General features: G+C 32.3%; 1 protein-coding gene across 1 annotated transcript in view; it reads right to left on the minus strand.

Annotated features, from left to right (window-relative positions):
* Window positions 1-8273: 8273 nt before the first annotated feature.
* The window catches only part of MCCC2 (methylcrotonoyl-CoA carboxylase 2), an 83023-nt gene continuing 69264 nt past the window's right edge, over window positions 8274-22032 (minus strand). Inside the window, exons 16-17 of the mRNA XM_031966790.1 lie at window positions 19505-19590; window positions 8274-9630 (exon numbers count right to left, since the gene is read on the minus strand). Coding sequence (XP_031822650.1) covers window positions 9513-9630; window positions 19505-19590 — 204 coding nt within the window. The 3' untranslated portion in view covers window positions 8274-9512. The remainder of the gene's footprint in view (window positions 9631-19504; window positions 19591-22032) is intronic.

The following is a 22032-nucleotide window of genomic DNA, read 5'->3' on the forward strand; positions in this document are numbered from 1 at the left end:
GGGAGGATAGTGATAAAAATCACTGGAATTATAGTGAGGGTTCAAATCCTGCCTCTGTTGTTGTTTTTTTTTACCACTCTGAATCTCAGGCTCCTCATCTGTTAAACTGGCTGTTATGAGTATCAATTAAGCACATGTAAAGTGCTTGTAAACTTTAAAGTGCTATATTAAGATGAGCTGCTATTATAATTACTTATTAGCTGGGACATTGGTTAATTCACTTAACTTTTCTAGGCCTCATCTTTCCTGTTTAACTCTATAACTTTGGACAAGTAACTTTTTGTCTCCGAAACTTATTCAGCTTCCTCATCTATAAAATAGGTGTAAAATGAACTATCAGAAAGAATCTTTCAAATTCTAAATTTTTTGTTCCTGCATAAGACAAAAAGAGAATTTTTTTTCTTGTACTATGAACCATGTCTAGAGAATCTGCAGATGACTTAAAGCATGAAATTAGAAAAATCCTGGTATTTCCCCTCATATGTATACTGTGCCATTTTTTTGATGCCCGCTTATTTTTTTTTAATTATAGCTTTTAATTTACAAGATATATGCATAGGTAATTTTACAGCATTGACAACTGCCAAACTTTCTGTTCCAATTTTTCCCCTCCTTCCCCCCATTCCCTCCCCCAGATGGCAGGGTAACCAATACATGTTAAATATGTTAAAGTATAAATTAAATATAAGTATACATATCCAAACAGTTATTTTGCTGTACAAAAAGAATCGAATTTTGAAATAGTGTACAATTAACCTGTGAAGGAAATAAAAAATGCAGGCGGACAAAAATATAGGGATTGGGAATTCTATGTAATGGTTCATAGTCATCTCCCAGAGTTCTTTCTCTGGGCATAGCTGGTTCATTTCATTACTGCTCTATTGGAAATGATTTGGTTCATCTCATTGCTGGAGATGGCCACGTCCATCAGAATTGATCATCATATAGTATCATTGTTGAAGTATATAATGATCTCCTGGTCCTGCTCATTTCACTCAGCATCAGTTCATGTAAGTCTCTCCAGGCCTTTCTGAAATCATCCTGTTGGTCATTTCTTACAGAACAATAATATTCCATAATATTCATATACCACAATTTATTCAGCCATTCTCCAATTGATGGGCATCCACCCAATTTCCAGTTTCTGGATGCCTGCTTATTTTCAAGAAAAACAATTGTACAAATTTGTGTTCCCTCAATATATATTTACTGAAAAATTTTGACAAACTCATTCTTTCTTGAGAAGACTGAAATAGATAGCTGCGTAAGCAGATTAGGGTGCCAACATCACCAAAGTGTAAATCTATCCAGAATTATATAGGCTGTTAGAGGTTAAAGAGCACCTAATCCAAAGCCTCTTCTTTCATAAATAAGGGGTGAATAACTGCTTGAAGTTATCACAATTAGTGGCAGTTCTAGAGTTAGATATAATATCACCTGTCTTCCATTCTACTATTTTTCTAATATGCCATAGCCATAAGGATGATGATGATGATGATGATAAAAGCATTTATATCACACTTTAAGGTTGGCAAAAAACTTATAAATTTTTTTAATCCTCAAAACAACACTAGAGATAAATAAATTCTATGACTATTTTGCAGAAGAGGAAACCTAAGAAAACAAAGGTTAAGTGATTTGTGTAAGGTTTAAAATCGCCCAACCTACAATAAAAGAAACCAAAGCAAAACTCTGAGCCAATGGCATTTTATTAAAGGGTTCATGGCCTCCTCTTATGAAGTAGACCTCAGATCTTCCTCGTGATCTGAAATGCCCCCTTCCTCCAGCACCAGATTAAGCAAATGAAAACTAAAATCTTACTGGTTAATAGATGTAAAGTACAGGCTAGTTCCCTGGAGGGCTTTAGGGTCAGCCAGAGTCAGCATAAATCAAAGCCCTTGGTCTTTAGGGGGAGAAGTGAAGGAGGCACACGAGCTGCCATGCAGCTTGCCAAAGATCTATCCCAGATTCTGGAGTACAGGAGTCACCAATCTCTCTCCTCCTCATCCTGCCACCACATGACTCTTGCCTCTCCCCACCCTCCAATCCTTGTCTATGATTACCTCACCACCAAACAGCAAGCACCAATGGTGAGGAGAGCCATTATCCAAATATATGCTAATAGAATTATTGTCTCACATGGAAAAATTATATCACAGGAAATTATAAAAAGAAGAATGAAGAAAAAAAAGCAAGCCCTTCCAGATCTCAAACTATTATTATAAGGGTTGCAACCCCACATAAAGTCATATAATTGAATGTGGAGGTCACAAAATTATGATTTACTATCAGTAAATGTTTGATTTGTATACCTATTTTTCTATCTATATACATGGAGTTCCATAAAAATTTTTCAGGTGAAAAGGGATCACAAATGGAAAAAGGTTAAGAAGTCTTGTTATAAAAAGTAGTAGATGCTAAAATTATATAGCTATTGGTTAAAAAACAGAGAAATAGATCAATAGAAAAGGGAGACTCAAAAACAACAGAACAATAACCCAGTGTCTGATAAAGTGGAAACATAAATTACCTAAAGGAAAACTCCCTAAGTGAATAAATTGTTGGGAACAGTGGAAAGTAGTCTGGCAGAAATTAGGCTTATACCAACAGTTTATATATACCATACTTCAAAATGTTTTCTAAGTGGATACATGATTTTAATACTAAAGATAATCTTTTCTTAAAAAATAAAATTAGAAGAGAAACAGATCATGTGCCATTACACCTATGAGCAAGAGATGTATTCTTTTTTTTAATGAATAAAAAAGCATTTATTAAGTGTTTACTGTATTCAAAGCACTGTGCTAAGCATTAGGAATAGAATGAGAAAAACAGAACAGTCCTTGGACTTAAGAGATTACATCATAATAGGAAATATAGAAAGTTTTAATCACAAGTCAGACAAGGAAGTTCTTAAGGTACAGTGGCAAAACTTCTGGTAATGTATTTTCTTTACTATCATCCTTTTCCTCCCTTGTCCCCATACTTTACAATTCCCTATTTTATGCCTTATCTTCCTTCATTAGAAAATAATCTCTTTTAGGGTTGGAATTTTGTCTCTTTTTAAAAATAAATTATTTTAATTTTTAATTTAAAAAATAAAAAAAGAATTACATAATAAAAAGGATAATTACACATGCAACTGCAAATCTGTACATAATAGTACAATTTGCTACTTCTAAATATACAACAAAATTTTATCATGTATATTTTCCCCCTTTTTTCTTCCCTACCCTCCCACTCTAGAGATGACTATCAATAGACAGAAATATATATATTTTATAGATATAGATATATGTATGTATATTACATATTTGTAGATATGTATGTATATATACATGCATGTATGCATTTATAAAATTATTCTATACTTATTTCTATCTATCAGTTCTTTCTCTGGATACAGATAGTGTCTACCTAGACTTGAGTTTTTGTTGGGGATTTTTAGATGAAGCAGTTGGGGTTAGGTGACTTGCCCAGGGTCATAGAGTTAATAAGTGTAGGTATCTGAGGTCAAATTTGAACTTGGATCCTCTTGATTCCAGTGCCAGTACTCTATGCAGTGTGCCACCTAGTGCCCTCCTCTAATAATTTGGGTATTTGTAATTGTAAAAATGAGTTTCTTATTACATTAAATTTAAAAAGTTTTGACACAAACAAAACCAATGCACCCAAGATTAGAAGGGAAGCAGAAAGCTGAGGGAAGAAATTTGACAGCCGGTATTTCTAATAAAGGCCTCACTTCTAAAATAAACAGAGAATTGATTCAAATTTACAAAAATACAAGCCATCCCCAATTTATAAATGGTCAAAGGAAATGAATAATTTTCAGATGAAGAAATTAAAGCCATTTCTACTCATATGAAAAAACTCTAAATCACTACTAGAGAAATGCAAATTAAAGTAACTCTGGTACCACTTTAACCTCTCAGATTGGCTAAGATGATAGGAAAGCAAGAGCGATTTGGAACTATGCACAAAGGGCTATCAACTGCATACTCTTTAATCTAGCAGTTGTCTCTACTAGATCTGTATCCCAAACAAATCATAAAAAAGGGAAAAGACTCATATGTGCAAAAAATGTTTGTAGCAGCCCCATTTGCAGTGGCAAAAAACTGAAAATTGAGTGGATGCTCATCAGTTGGGGAATGGCTGAATAAGTTATGGTATATGAATGTAATGAAATATTGTTCTGTAAGAAATGATGAGCAGGCTGATTTCAGAAGAATTTGGAAAGATTTAACATGAACTGATGCTGAGTGAAGTGAGCAGAGCCAGAAGAACATTGTATATGGAAACAAGATTACGTGATGATCAACTGTGATGAGCATGGTTCTTTTCATCAGTGACGTGATTCAGGCCAATTCCAATAGACGTGATGGAGAGAGCAATCTGCATCCAGAAAGAGCGCTATAAAGACTGAATGTGGATCAAAGCATAGTATTTTTCATCTTTTTTGTTGTTTGTTTGCTTGGTTTTTTTTTTTTTTTTTTGCTTTCTCATGTTTTTTTATTCCCTTTAATAGCATAAACCCGTTAATAAAGTGCCATTGATTCAGAGCCCCACCTCAGTACCTTTTATTGTAGGTTGGACAATTTTAATCTCCACCAATATAATTCTGGAAATGCTAACAACAGCATTAAGATGAGAAAGAAATCAGGGCAGCTAGGTGGCATAGTGGATAGAACGCCAGCCCTGAAACCAGGAGGACCTAAGTTCAAATCTGGCCTCAGACACGTAACACTTCCTAGCTGTGTGAGCTTGGGCAAGTCACAACCCCAATTGCCTCAAGATGAGAAAGACATAATAGATTAAAAAGGCAAAAGTATCCCCATTTGCTAATGATATGATAGTATGCTTGAAAAATCAAACAAGCAGCAAAGATACTAATTGAGACAATAGCTTCAGCAAAGTTGAAGGCTACAAAATAAATCCTCAGAAATCAAAAACATTTCTACATAATAAAAAAACCCCAAAAGGGAAAAATACAAATGGAAATCCCATTCAAAATAACCACAAAATTCATAAAATATATGGGGATCAAATGAACCCAATTTCAAGTTCTAGGTAACTGGGTCTTAGAGAGTTATAATTATAAATTCTGTGAACAAATATAAATTTCATAATAATAGAATCTTAATTTTTGAAGGAACTTTATAAGTTATCTAATAATTGCCCCATCTACAAGATATTAAACAAGTGATCACTCAGCTTCCACTTTCAGTGACAGGGAACTTACTACAACTCCTTTCCTCCCCTCATCAAATAGCACATTATATTTTTTGGACAATTCTAATTCTTTATTAATTTTTTTCAATTAGAAAAATCTGTTCATCTTCCCCAGTTGAGAATAAAAGAAAAATAAAACTCCTGTAATACAAATATAGTGAAGCAACACAGATTTCTGTGTTGGTAAGTCCAAAAACTGTTTTAATGTACACTCTGAATCTACCACAAATCTGAAGATTAAAATCATGTTTCAGTATGAGTCTTCTGGAATTGTGGTTGGTCACTGTGTTGATCAAAATTCCTAAATCAAAGTTGTTTTTATAAATTGCTGGTTCTGCACATTTTACTCTGTATCAGTTCACACAAGTCTTCCCAGGTTCCTCTGAAACCATCCTCTATGGTATAATAATTATTCAATCACATTTACCTACATAATTTATTATGTCAATCTTCTGATTCCAATTCTCTCCTCAGTCATTCTTGCATATGTTTAGTCTTAATTTTCCCATTATTCCCTCTTGTCCCCTGTCCTTCATATTTCCCAGAATGAAATAAGTCTGAGTATTTGTCTATCTTTTGACCAGTTGAGTTTATATATGTAGACTTCTTTCCTACCCCTAATTATGTTGAATAATATTCCCTGGCCTTCCTTTCTCTTTTCTCCCTTAGTTATTTCTTTTCCTCTTCATTTTCATTTTTCTTTTAAAATCATTAGTATGTATATATATAATATGTGTGTCTCTCTCTCTATATATATATATGTAAAGTACTCCCAAATTAGAATTCAACTCTATGATTCCTAATGGTAGAGTTCAGAGGGGACACATTTCCTCATATTAGAATGTAAGCAGACTATTCTTGTTCATTGCTTCTGATTGGTCCTATATGTTTACAGTTTGGTTTCTCTGTGTTCAAAGTTTCTACATAGCTCTTATCTTTCATCAGGAATTCCTGGAAGTGCTCTATTTCATTTTTAAAAATCATGGTTTTCAACTGATCCAACAATTTTTACATTTTCTCTCCTTGACCTGCTTCCTAGATCAATTGGTTTTGTGATAAGACCCTACACTTTCTTCTATGTTCTAAGTCTTTTGACTTTTTAAAAATTTATTTCTTGTAGACTATTTTCATTGTAGAAAGTTTTATCATATGAGAATGTGAGCTCCTTGAGAGCCAGGATTATGTTTTTGTCCTTCTTTATACCCCATCATTTAGCATAACATCTGGAACATAGTAAATACTTTTAAAATAGTTTTCGTTTTATATATTATGCCAAAATGTGCTTCCTAATCACTTTCACTTATCATACAATTAATTAGGTGGTGCAGGGCATAATGCTAGACTTGAGTAAAACCGAAATTCAATCCTGTCTTGGATTAGAAATTGTGTGGCCTGGGGCAAATTATTTAACCTAAATTATTTAAATAGGCTGAGCCTGTTTCTTCATCTGTAAAAAATGAGATAATAGCATCTATCTTATAAGATTGTGGTGAGTTAGGTATTTTGCAACCTTTCAAGTACATTATAAAAGCTAGGGATTATCAGTTCTAGTTTTGCCTTCTTAATAAAGCAGAGTAAAATTAATCTCTTTCACATAACACTTTATAACTGAAGATTTCTATCCCATCCTTACTGTCTTCTTTTCTCCAAGCTAAACTGATCCTTCAATTGATTCTAATTTGGCATGGTTCAAAGTTCCTTTATTAATTCAGGGTCATCCTGCCCAAGACCTGTTCAAACTTGTCAACATCCTTCTAAAATGAGTTTCTCAGATCCAGCCTGAATATGCCAGACATGGTCTGACCAAAGCTAAAAACATCATGACTTTCACCTCCCTCTTGCAGACACTTAAGTTTGTATTAAACAAAGCCCTAACAACTGAACTAGCTCTTGACTGACAGTCTTACAAACACTAGATGAATAAAATTTTTTCACATCAACAGCTTCCTGAATACAAAGTTTGGACTTGAAAATTTGAACCCAAGAACATCACATTGTCTCTTAAATTTCATTGTTTCTTCTGTTTCCCCCAATCTGTTTAGCTCTGATTATGTTATTTAATCTATTATTATTCATCCCTGCTTTCTGTCAGGCAAAGATTAGATAAGCAAACCTTTTCTATACCTTTATCCAACTCAATAATTAAGATACTGAACAAGTCTACCAAAGGCAGAACCTCATGGCATCCCATTAGAGACTTCCTTCTGGGTTGTCATAATAATCATACTTTGCATTATGTAATTCAATCAATTCTCTAAATCCACCTGTTATCCATCTTGAACATAAAGGATATTAAAGGCTGGACTACTTGACCTACTAATTTGCCAGAAAGGGCATGCACACATTTTTAAAAAAATTCACACAGTAAAAGTAGTGAAAATTTCATATTTTTGTTTCAATAAACATATTTATTGATGAAAGAAAATATTTGTAAGAGATCTTTATACTTTGAATAATCAAACCGTGTAAATGTCTTATATAATTGGTGATAAGTGGTAAATACATGGCAAAAGTATCACCCAAATCTCCCAATGTCTTTAAGAAAAAGCAGTATTTTATTAAATAAAATAATCAAATAATAATTCATTTCTGATGCAGCTGCAAAACTGATCATATATTACATACATATACAGATGAGGTAGAGGAGAAGACCTAAATTTAAATCCTACCTTTCACACACAGTAGATGTGACCTCTCAGAGCTTTAGGCAACTCTCTAAGACTATAGATTACAGAGGTGTTCGCCTACATTGGTACAAGGATATTTCCTCTTTTGTTTTTTAAATTTCCTTACACCAGTAAAATCCCAGGTTCTATCCTTATCCCTATCCTGATTATTTTGAAAGGACAGAGATTAGACCTGTGATTTCACCAGTAAGTGGAACTCTAAAGTACAGAAACATTCTGTTGATGCAGGTGGGTACCTTCTCTGCAAACTACAGTCTCAGATTATCACCTACGACAATTTGCCCAGGACCACATAGCCAGTATAAATCAGCCAGACTTGAATCCAGATCCTTCTGGTTCTGGGGTAAGCTGTCAATCTACTACATAACAACAACATTTATTTGGTGCTTTAAGGTATGGAAAGTACTTTATATACACTATATTATTCAAATCTAATAAGAATCCTGTGAGATGTTATTAATACTTTAATTTTACCGATGATGAAACTGAGTACAGACATACTTCTCAAAATATATTGCTGCTTTAAAATTTACAACAACTTCTAAAAATGAAAACTTCCTCTAATTATGAAGATGTATTACAGTATAGTCAGTAATAATAATAAACTTTTTAAAGGAAAAAATTTGAGTCTTAACAAATCAAATCCATCCAAATTTAATATGCACCATATACCAACATTCTAAATCATTAATTTTATTACATAAAAGTCTATAATTATTAGGTTTTATTTTTAAAATAACTTAAATTTACAGACACAATGACCAAGAAAAATCAACATTTCATGCCATATGACTTTTTCTTATTAGTTTTAAAATAATATCAAACATAATTAAGAATCTATTCATTTCTGTGAAAATAAACATTTAAATAATACTCTTTAGAATGCCTGGTTTAAATAGATGATTCTTTGTTACAGGATTAAAAACATAATTTCTAAATCACTGATTTATTCCCAAAAAAACCCGATGATTATTTAATCCATCTCTTATAAGGAAACTGAGGCCCAGAGAAATCAAACAACTTGCCCAAAATTACAGCTTATAAGTGGCAGATGATTTATGAAATATGAAATACATTACTTGATTTATCATCACAGCATACCTATGATAGAGGTTTCACACATTATCTGTCTTAAATGATGAAAATGAGGCTTAGAGAGGCCACTCAAGGAAAGTTAAAATACATTTAGATGCACTGAATAAGCAACCTCACTAACTTATTTTCAAAAGAGAATATGGCAGAAAATAAAACCCAGCATATTTTTTCTTTTCTTTTTTTCTTTTCAAACATATGCATGAATAAATTTTCAACACTGACCCTTGCAAAACCTAGTGTTCCAAATTTTCCTCTCCTTCTCCCCACCACCTTCCCTACACGGCAAGTAATCCAATAGATGTTAAACATGTTAAAATATAAGTTAAATCCAATACATGTATATATATTTATACAATTATGTTCCAGCATATTTTTTAAAAAATAACTCAAAGGTAATCAGAATTTTTATTGCACCATGATTTTTAAAATATCTGTAATTTTAAGGCCCTTAATTTGTATTCTTTAGTCAAAAAAACCATAGGAAAATTTCCTACAATTCTGTTACATCTTGAAAACTCCAAAGTTGGTCTTCTCAATTGGTGCATTGAGGGCTGCACTAATACTGAGACCCAGGACCAGTCTAGTATCAGCCGGGTCAATAATTCCATCATCCCACAGCCTGAAAGAGAATAAATCATATATCACAAATAAGAACATCACCAAAAAGCTACTGCTGATATGTAATACTAAGAAAATGATTTTCTTGCCCTCACTTCCCAATATCATCTCACTGGTCAGTATCTGTGTGGCATGCTCCCTATCTACAGAAGCAGTTTTAGGTAAAACATCAACAAATTTGAACCATGTTTCTAGGAAAACATTTCCTTCTTAATAATTAAATGTTCTATTAATACAAATAAGATTTGCTTAATAACAACTTACATTTAAATTTATTTCAATTCATAAAGTATCATAATTTTTTTTAGTTTGTCCCCCCCCCCCACGTCTGCATGCAGATTCTCTATCCATTCATTCTCATTTGCCTTTATTTATATAATTGTAAGTAAGTGTATTCTGTGTTCTGTTATGATTTTTAATTGCATTATTTCATAAAGATTATTCCAGAATTCTTTGCAATCTGTATACTTGACCACTTAAATTATGTTACAGTATTCCATTATATTAAGTTACCACAATTTATTTAACTACTCCCTACTATTCAACAAAAATTACAAAATGTCTTATACTTTGACACATTAATTCCTTTGTCAGGAATTTTTTTTTAAGTCCTCTGTTCAAAATTCATCATGGCAGCATTATATGTAATTGAAAGGGGAAAAAGAGGGAAGCCACCAATTTCTGGAGCCTTCTGCTGATGAATAAACAAAGAAATACATGTTAAATATCTCATCCCAAGTCACCAAATAAATTAATAACAAGGATAAGGCACAGAAATGACTCACTATTAATAGTTCTAAAAATATTCTGCCAAAGACCTTTCAAAAAGGCAGCTATCTGCAGATAATATAAGTGGATGCCTTCAAGCTTATATAATCTTGCTGGGGACACAAACAAGTCTGGTCAAATATTACATACAATCAGATATTAGTATTGTCTATCATCAGGTACTAGGCTACCATGGTGTAGAGTAGAGGTTCTTAATAGATTCATAATAGGAGGGAAAAACCCACTTTGTATTTAAGTGATTGACAGGAATAAGTGAAATTTAAATAGGTCAAAAAAACCTTTTTGCCAAAAAATGAAGACCTGCTCATTTTAAAAGCTTATTATTCTCACAAGTCTTACTTAGGGCCCTTAACTTAGTTATCAATTTCAAAAGACAAATGTTATATAATTCAAACACACACACACTCACACACACACACACACACACACACACACACACACACACACACTTTTTAAAATCCACTTGCTACATATTGGGCTTTCATTCTTTTTTTCCTAACTGATGGGATATGATTATTTATCATTACTAGTGGGCAGTGAACTAAATATAAGTTGAGAAAAGAATAAGCAAAGAAAGGAAAGAAATAATGCATTGTTTCTCCTAAGACATCAGTCTAGAATCTTACTTAGAAGAAGGAAGACAATAAAGGAAGGAAGCCAGAAATATTTGCTTTAGCAGCATTCGTTTGGCTTAAAGTCAGGAGAAGGATATATTAAAAAGGGATGAAAAATGGAGCTTAAACAAAACTTCATATTTCATGCAGTTAAAGATACTGACTGAAATTCTAGAAAATGAAAGTATTCAAAAAGGTAATACATCCAATATATTAAAATTCAATCTTCCAGAGAAGAAAAAAGAAGACAGCAAGATTAGATTTTTAGACAAAAGCATAAGTACATATAATATATGGGTATATATGGATAGTTACCATTTAACAAATTTTAATTAAACACCATGTGAGATGAGGGCATGTATATCACACATAACTGTTATTTAGTAAATATTTGTTGAATAAATAATTGCATAGACTGTTTTTCTAGTCATATGTATTCTTTAGATATATGTAAAAAACTGTACAAAATATTTGCATATATATAATTGCCTCTATATTTATATGTGCACATGTGTGTGCATGCTAATGTATGATGTATAGAACCTGAGACTATAAGTGAAATTTAAATAGGTCAAAAAAACCTTTTTGCCAAAAAATGAAGACCTGCTCATTTTAAAAGCTTATTATTCTCACAAGTCTTACCTAAATTAGGGCCCTTAACTTAATTATCAATTCCAAAAGATAAATGTTATATAATTCAAACACACACACACACACACACACACACACACACACAAACTTTTTAAAATCCACTTGGTACATATTGGGCTTTCATTCTTTTTTTCCTGTTTTGTTTATATGGTCAATCAGTCATTTTTTAATTGTGTTGAACTCTTCATGACCACATTTGGAGTTCTTGGCAAACATAGTGTAGTAGTTTGTCATTTTCTACTCCAGCTTATTCTACAGATGAAAAAAATAAGACAAAAAAGGCTAAGTGCCAAGGATCACATAGCCAATAAGAATCTAAAAACAGATTTGAATTCAGGAAGAAGAGTCTTCCTGACTTCAGGAATGGTATTCTATTTACTGGGTCAACAAGTTGCCCTATCTTTCATATAACAGCCATGCAAAAAATGTTTTCAAATAATGATGCATACCAAATACTTGAAAGGAGAAACTACAGAGGAGTGGGAGAGGAGGTCTGTTCAACAAATTTGTGTATGGGTCAAAACTGTGACTCTAATGCTAGTGCTAAGTCCTAATGTTGGTGCCATCATTCTGAGATTACCTCCAATTTATCCACATATATCTTGTATGTATGTAGTTGTTTGCATATTTTCTGTTCCATTACACTGTGAGCTCTTTATGAGTAAAGGATGTTTTTGCTCTTCTTTGTAACTACATATTCCCAGTACTGGGTGCTTAATAAATGCTTAATAAATAACCAAAGTGAAGATCTGCCACAGTAGTACTACTGGAAGATGATCTGTTTTATTTATTAAAGGCCTTAGGACACTTCAATTCTTATCAAAGTAATCTTCATATTCTATCCCAGAGAATAGTCTTAACACTTATAGGTTCTGTTACCTTAATTTTATTTATATAAAATTAAGTAATACAAGCAGTATGTCTAGAAAAATATTCACATGTTCATGTATTCATTCAATAGGATTGTTTTGATAAGATATGAAATTGACACTACTCCTATGGCTAAACCTATTTGATCATTTTCATGGTGCTTCATAAGGCACCATGAAAATGACCAAATATGTTTAGGTACACTTTAATTACAAAATAATTTAAATTGCTGGTCCTTTATGAAATTCTTAATATTATAGAGAAAGCTTTTCTTAACTTTTGACACTATTTTAAAGCACTTCTTTTTTTAAGAGACTATTTGTTTTTTATTACCAACCTTTAAGGTCTAGCACTAAAATGGGGAAATGTTGCTTTTTAAAGGTTGTTAGGGGTGACAGTTTTCCTCTTGTTTAAACAAACTTCCTTCAGTATCAGAACAGAGCATCAATTATTAATTCACCTATTATAGTTTTATCGACAAAACATGAATCAAATCCAAGCTCATAAAACATTCATAAGTAGGGATTCTGAAGTAACAACAGCAAATAGAAAAAAACTTCCTATATAATTTGTTAGAATATAATTGATTAAACTTGTCCTCTGAAATAAGCAAATTAAAATAACACAAAGAGAACTAGGCTGGTTAATGATGCTCATTAATAAACATTGCTCCAGGTAAGAATTTCTAATAAGATACTTGATTAAAGTTTGATTAGAAAAATGGCTAAGGAGAAAACAATTGACATCTCATTTTAAATAGCTTATTAGAATTGAAGATAACTAAATATGCTATGACAACAGATGAGTAAAGAGCTTTCTGAAAGATCAGTACCAATCAATCAGGACCAGGTTCCTGATCCAACCTAAGTCTGAACAGGATAAGAAACTAACACATCACTAATAAACAAACAAAACAAACAAACAACAACAAAAATTAAAGCACAGACTTCAAAAGGCTTGAGGCAGAAAATTTCTCAGGAAAAGAAAGCTTATCCAAACCACAATTTCTTCTTACATCCTAATTCACCAGTCTGTGAGCACCTGGTGATGCTTGATAGAATGACAAGATTGACCTTATTGTCTTTTGGATGTCTATTTCTAGAGAAATCTTTGAGACATTTTTTATTCCCTTCCTCTAGATGTAATTCATTTTCTTAAAAATCAAGATTCATCTGTCTTTAAGAATTACTGTCATGCAATTCCAAAGAACTTATGATGAAAAATGCTATCCACCTTCAGAGAAAGAACTGATGAAGTCTGAATGCAGATATCTAAGAATGCTTTTTTTAAACTTTATTATTTTTGGCTTTTTGATCTGTCTCCTTTTGCAACATAGCTAATATGGAAATGTTTTGCATGACTGGACATGTATAATTTTACATCAAATTGCTTTGCCTTCTCGAGGAGAGGAGGGAGGAAGAAAATATGGAACTTAAATTTTTTTTAATGAATGTTAAAAAATTTTTGTTTCATGTAATTGAGAAAAAATAAAATTAAATATAAAAAGAAAAAGAATTAGTCACACTAAAACTTCTTTGAAGCAATCTTTAAATTCTGTACTAAAGAACTGCTTATTTCAAAGAAAACAACTCAAAGAGAGAGACAAGAGAAATGCAAATTAGGCAATTTTCCTCACAAAAATATATCTCAACCATACCTGTCAATCCAACCACAATCATTTGAGTAAATTATTGTAGATGACTAAAATATACATTGTATGTTAAGTCTCTATAACCTCAAGGTCCCATATTCTTTCTCTGTTTTATTAACCAGTGTAAGGAAGAATAAAGAGATTTATTTATGTAGGAATGAGAAAGAAGAATAAATTCAAGATATGCTTGCTTTTTATTGATGCTAAATCAAGAGGAAAAAACAAACTTTTCATCCAAATCATCTGTATTCTACATAAAGTTTATTTTCCTTCTATCGTTTAAAAAAAAAAAAAAACTTTTTAAGTCTTCCCAAGTGCACAGAATAATCTAATTTTTAAAGATGTAAAAAGTTATTTTCATTTTCCATCTGCCCAAGGGAAAAACATAAGACACTGAGCTTGGGGCATTCTTCATAATATTTGGAATCAGATTTTCCTGGAAACCTTCAGCAGCTGACCAGAGGTCTAAAATAACAAGTTCCTTGATTTCTGATTGGAAGAGACAAAGATAATTTATTGCCTCATGAAGAGGCATAAGAAACAAACAGAAAACACTGCTACAATTCTATAAGGTAATTAAATGACAAATGGACATTGACTGCAACCAGTAACCTCGTGAATTTACATGCACCCTTATTAATAAATTTCAATAAAGCACTCAACCAAACTATAGTGCAAAGTGTGACAAAATAAAAATGAAGTCAAATCTTTTATCCAATATTTAATTTTCCCCAATAACATATAAAAAGAATTTTTAATATTTTTAAATTTTAAATTTTGAATGAAAAATTCCAAATTCTTCCTCTTCTCCCTCCCCTTCCTCCTGAGAAAGCAAGAAATATTATGTAGGGTATACATATTCAGTCATACAAAATACACTCCTTATTAGTTATGTTGTTAAAGAAAACACAGATCATGTATTCTCAAAGGCATCATAAAAGAGGGAAAAGTTTCCTCATACAAAAATATTTGTAGCAGCTCTTTTTGTAGTAGCAAAGAATTGGAAAATGAATGGATGCCCATCATTTGGGGAATGGCTGAATAAGTTATAGTATATGAAGGTAATGGATTATTGTTCTATAAGAAATGACAAGCAGGCTGGTTTCAAAAAGACCTAAAAAGACTTACATGAACTGATGCTGAGTGAAGCAAGAAGAACTAGAAAAATATTGTTCATACCAACAGCAAGAATGCGTGATAAATTATGCTATAGACTTAGTTTTCCTCAGCAAGTCAATGACCCAAGGCAATTCCAATAAACTTTGTATGGAAAATGCCATCCAGGAAGAAAAAGAAACTATGGAAATTTGAACTCAAATCAAAGCTTATTCTATTTTCTCCATTTTTTTCTTCCTTTTTCTTTCTTTCTCAAAGTTTTTCTTTTTTGTTCAGATTTTTCTCTTCCAACATAGGTCATATGGAAATATGCAAAAAAAATTTAATATACATGTATAACCTAAAAACAAAATTTAAAAAAACTGAAAAAAAAGTGTTTTAAGTATGCTTCAGTCTGCATTCATACTCAATTAACATTTTTCATCTTAAGTCCTTCAGAATTAAATTTGATAATTATTTTACTGAGAAAATCCAAGTCATTCATACTTGATCATCATACAATACTTCTATAACTATGTACAATGTCCTGCTTCTGTTCACTTCACTCTACATTAATTCCTGTAAGTTTTCAGAGTTACTTTGAGAGCATTCTGCTCATTATTTCTTATAGCACAATAATGTCCCATTACAATTATAACACCATACCTTTTCAGCCATTCCCCAATTGATGGGCATTCCCTCAATTTTCAATTATTTGTCACTATTAAAAGAGTTGCTATAAATATATATATGTGTGTGTGTGTGTTCTTTTCCTTTTTTTTTTAATTTTTTGGGGGATACAGACTTAGTAATGGCAGTGTTGAGTCAAAAGTATGCATAGTACTTTAAACCTATAGACATAAAACCAAACTGCTCTCCAAAATGGCTGAATATTTACAACTCCACCAACAAGGCATTAAATTTTCCCACATCCTCTCCAACATTTGTCATTTTCCTTTTCTGTCATATTAACAAATCTGACAGGTAAAGAGTAGTACCTCAGAGTTATTTTAATCTACATTTACAGCATTTTTTTCACATGTGTATGGATGGTTTTGATTATTTTGATTTCCAATTAGTCATCAGAAAAGTGCTTGTTTATATCCTTTGGTCATTTATCAACTGAGGGAATGATTTGTATTTCTCAAATTGGACTTAGTTCTCCAATCTGAGAAATGAAGCTTTTATCAGAGAAATTTGTAGTAAAAGTTTTTACACAATTATGATTATTGTATGTTTTTCTCTATACTATTTTCCCCATTTAAACTACTCTCTCATTCTGTTCATTTTCAAAAATGCTTTCCTTCTGATACCATCTCTTTTAATTCATCCTTCCTTTTATTAGCCTCACAATTCTTTTCTTATCCTCTTTCTTCTCCTGGAGGGCAAGTAAGGGTTTTATATCCAATTGAGTGTATTTGTTATTCCCTCTTTCAGCTAATTTTCAGGAGAATAAGGTTCAAGGTGCCCTGCTCCACACCTCCCTATGCACTGTAAAATTTCTTTTCTGCTTCTTATGTGGCATTACTTACCCCATTCTGCCTGTTCCTTCTCCCTTCTCCGAGTGCATTCCTTTTTCTCACTCCTTAATTTTATTTTTTAAAGATATCCCATCATATTCAACTTATACTTGTGATCTCTTCTATGTATACTCCTTCTAACTGCTCTAATAATGAGAAAATTCTTAGGGGTTATAAGTATCATTTTCCCATATAGAAATATAAATACTTTAATCTTACTGAATCCTCTTTTTATGTAATGTTCTATTTGGCTCTAGTTTTTTCATCTTTTCATCTGATCAACAATGCTTGAAAGTCCTCTATTTCATTGAATATTCATTTTTTCCCCTGAAGAATTATACTCTGTTTTTCTAGGTAAGTAATTTTTGTAATTCTGTAATTTTGTAATTTTAGCTCATTTGCTTTTAGGAATATCAAATTCCAAGTCCTCCAATCCTTTCCTAAACTTTGTATTATTCTGACTGTGGCTCCATGGTATTTGAATTATTTCTTTTTGGCTGCTTGCAATATTTTCTTCTTAACGTGGGAATTCTGGAATTTGGTATATTTCTAAGAGTTTTCATTTGGGGATTTCTTTCAGGAAGTGATTAGTGGGTTATTTCAATTTCTATTTCACATTCTAGTTCTAGGATATCAGGGGAGTTTTCCTTGATAATTTTTGGAAACTGATGTCTAGGCTCTTTTTTTTGATCATGGATTTCTGGTTTAGTCATTCTTATCTCTCCTCAATTTTCTTTGTCAATTGTTTTTCCAATGAAATCACATTTTCTTCTATTTTTTTCATTCTTCTGATTTTGTTTATTGTTTCTTGTTGTTTCATGGAGTCGTTAGCTTCCACTCACCCAATTCTAATTTTTAAGGAATTATTTTCTTCAGTAAACTTTTGTACCTCCTTTAACATTTAGTCAAATCTATTTTTTAAGGAGTTCTTTTCTTCAGTGAATTTTTGTACAACTTTTTACATTTGGCCAATTTTACTTTGCAAGGAGTTTTTATCAGTGGATTTTTGTGACTCTTATCATTTGGCCTTCTATTTTAAGGTGCTATTTTCTTTAGTTATAGTTTATGCTTCCTTTACCAAGCTGTTTATTTTTTTCTTCATGATTTTCTTGAATCACTCTCATTTCTTTTCCCAATATTTCCTCTATATCTCTTATTTGATTTTTGAAATCTTTTCTGAATTCTTCCAGAAACTCTTTTTGGGAGCATGGGACCAATTCACATTTCTCTTTGAGGCTTTGGATGTAGAAGTTTTGACTTTGATCTTTGTGTTCTTCTAAGTTTGTTTTTTTGATCTTCCTTGTTACCAGAGTAATAGCTTTCTTTGGTAGGTTCTTTTTTGTTGTTGTTTGCTCATTTTTCAGCCTACTTCTTGAATTTTAACTTGATGTTAAAGTTGAGCTCAACTCCCAGGATGGCCATGGTTACTGTCCTAAGCTTTAGGGTTTTTGTGCTGCTATTTTCAGAGCTAGTTCTTGGGTTTTATAAGATTTCAGTTCTTCAAAGGCAGCATGATCTAGGGAAAGGTGTGTTTACTTCTCTATTGGCCTTTGCTCTGATCGATGAGCAACCATATGTACTCTTTTCTACCCTGGAAGTGTGACAAGGATCCCTATTTCCCTAAAAGTGCAAGCTCTCGTGTGCTGATGTGCTTCATTGCCCTGAGACTGTGACCTAGGCCTGAAATGCAGATCTGTGTATGAGCAATGCAACAGAGTTCTTCAACTAGTACTAGTAAAAGGGCCTCTGTAATCTTCTTCTGAACAATTGTCCAATCTCTTTACCATCTATGGGCAGAAGCCATTGCTGCCATTTCAGCTGCCCCCAAGTTCTGCTGCTATGCTCTCAGGGCACTAAGTGTGCTAGACTGTACCCCAATTTCATCATGGTGAAATAGAACTTTCCTGCCAACTCTCAACTTTCTCTTGAGTTTGAAAATGTTTTCACCCCATCCTTTTATGGATTCTGCTATTCCAGAATTCGTTTTGAAGCATTAAAATTGTTTGGAGGAGAATTTGAGAAAGCCTGGGAAAATCCATACCTTTTGTCTACCACCTTGACTCCACCCAACCAAGAATTCCAAATTTTAGGGTAAAGAAAACTCAAATAATTTGCACCATTCTTTTTTTTACATCATAGAGCAAAAATCAAGGACTAGAACCTCAAACTTCTTGATTCTTAGCAGAGCCCAATAACAATAACTAAAGGTTAATTCCCTCTTTCACTACTGGCCATCTCTAACCTCCACCTTGGCTATTGCTAAGGAAGGAGATGTACCTGAAGCAACCCAGAGATATCCGGGAAGGAACAGGAGGCTTTAAAAACTAATGGAGATGATTCCACAGAAATTCAACCCCATTATAAAAATGATGGTGACCTCATTTTGCAGATAAGTAAACTCAGGTCCAAAAACATTGAGTAACCTGGCCAAAGTCATATTAGTAGTAAGTAGCAGAACTAGGAATGGAACATAGGTTCCTTGACTTCAAAAAATATGCATTCTTTCCACCATACTATCCTCAGACTAAAAGATGCATTCCAGATAAAATCTGAAAAGGGGACTAGGAGAACGAAAAAAGGTAGTTGTCCAAAGACAGTCTTTAGATATCTATAACCAAGTGACAATTCTCACAACTGCTAAAATCTATGAAGCAGCTGTCAAAACAGGCATTTTTAAGCAAATACCTTGCACTGGAGTAGTAAGGATTTCCTTCTTCTTCAAATCTCTTAATGATAGGTTCCTTTAAAGCAGCTTCATCTTCATTGGAGAACTGAAAGAAAAAGAAACTCAGGTCCATTTTATCAACTATACTATACGGTGAGAGGTCTGGTTTAAAGACTCTCAAGAACAAAATGGCTACACATTATAAGACAAGTTATTATGCAAAATCCTTCATATCATTTAACTTCTCAATACTCTGATATAATCACATGTCTAATTATTTTTTTAAAAAATCATTGTAAAATTATAATACTTTCTATGAGCGCTACAGGGAATTGTGCTGCTACAAGGAATTGTGTAAGAAGCTGGGGCCACAGAAACAAAACAGTCCCTGCCCTCAAGGAGCTTATATTCTACTGAGAGGCAGAGGATACAATATAATTTGAAAACAGGAAAAAACCCCACTAATGGAGGGAAAAGCCTCAAAAGAAGCTAAGAAATCTCAGATGTGCAAGTGCAGTAGGAGTCTGGAAAGGTAGGCTAAAGCCAAATAAATGGTAAAAGGCTTTAAAAACTAAGCTGCAGCTTTTCTATTTATAATAGAGGAAGTGATGTACTGATAAACGTTTAACACTCCAAAAATAATTGTATAATACACACACACATGCACATGTACAGGCAAAGATTTATCAAAAATATTCCTGGTATAAAGGATCCCTAGCATACAATATACAAATAATAATAAAACATAAAATACTTTTTATTGTGTGTGTGTATATATATATATATATATATATATATATATATATATATATAAAATTTATTCTCACAGGATGCTTTCATTGATTTTCACCAATTTTTTATATACCCACCCAACTTATGGTTTCAAATCCACCACAATTTGACAAAAGGATCTGAGCTCTGGAAAACTCTATGGAAGACATATTAAAGAAGCAAGTACCAGAAGTAAGGATTCTAATTAGACTATGACAAGAATCCAAACATGAGACAATAAAGGCTTCTAAAGTAGAGAAGCAGACCATGTAAACAGAAAGAAGATAAGACTTTAGAAATGTCATAAAGAGTCAATATAATCATTTTTCAGTAGTGCCCAACTCTTCATGACCCCACTTGGGATTTTCTTGACCAAGATACCAAATGTTGTGCTATTACTTTCTCCAGCTCATTTTATAGATGAAAAAACTGAGACAAATAGGTGTCTGTCATCACATTTCAACTCAAGAAAGTAAGTCTTCCTGACTCTAAGCTCAGTACTCTAAGCACTATGGCACCACTTAGTTGCCTTTGTCATAAAGGTAGGTATCAGATAATAATCAGATAATAATAAAAAACTATCAAATATTTAATTAAATTTTTGAGACAACAAAAAAATTTTAATTGAGAGCAAAAAATGTAATTGAGAATTTAAAAAAATTCATTTTGACCATATTGAATTAAGAGAATAATTCACCTATAATAAATGCAGAATCCTCCTAATTGTCACATCCTTGAAAATATTTTAAATAGGAATATAAATCTAGAATTGAAAAGGATCACAGAGGTCATCTAGTCTAATGCTCTCTTCTTACAGATGAGGACACTGAAGCCCAAGGTCACATAGGTTAATAAATTCATTACGGATGATGAAGGTTACTACATATCTCCTGACAGAGGAGGAATGGAATCAAGGTGAAGAATGAAAAACATATTTTTTGATGTAATAAATATGTGGAATTGTTTTGTTTGCTTATGCATCTCTGTTACAAAAATTAAGCGTTTCCTTTTTTTTTCTAATGGGATAGACTTAGAATGAGAAAGAGAAACTAATGATAGAGTTGGCCCTTCCCCAGGAAAAAAAAGAGAGAGAAAAAAGAAGAAGAAAAGATGATTGAACCATTTTTAAGTGTACAGAAGAAAACAAAAGGGAATTCAAAGAAAAATGAGATCATTTGTTGTTGAATTTTCTTTTTAAAAAAGCTATGTGTTAACTCTATTTTACATTGTATATAAAAATGTTATTTTGGGGTATTTGTAAAGTTCAGAATAAATTTTTTAAAGGATTTTTCTGTTCTTCTATTTGTTTTGTATTGCTTTAAAGTATTTATACATAAAAGACCTTTGATAGTAAAATTTTGGAAGATGGGCAAAAATTTGCCACAGTTAGAAAAAACAATTGAGTTCTTAAATCATTCTTCAAAATGAGTTTTTCTTTAATATTACTGAACAATGCATTCATTATTTAAATGAATCTGAAATCAGAGAAGCATAAAGCCTCCTTAAAGCTTTCTGTTTCTTGCATAAATTGATCACAAATATAAGTGATGAATGCATTCATAGTAGGGAGGAGAAGGATAAAATAAAAGGAAGAAAAGAGAGAGAAGAGTAGGTAGAGGAGAAAAGGAGATAAAAGAGAAGCTAAATCAATTCTGGCAGTCACTTATATTGAGAAAAAAAAACTTTCTGACAGAAGTTTCAGAAACATGCATAGTCAATCTTATTACTAAACTCAACATTTTTAAGTGTCATAAGTAAAAAAATATTTTAAAAAACT

The sequence above is a fragment of the Sarcophilus harrisii genome, chromosome 1 (assembly GCF_902635505.1).
Source record: "Sarcophilus harrisii chromosome 1, mSarHar1.11, whole genome shotgun sequence".
Lineage (NCBI taxonomy): Eukaryota > Metazoa > Chordata > Mammalia > Dasyuromorphia > Dasyuridae > Sarcophilus > Sarcophilus harrisii.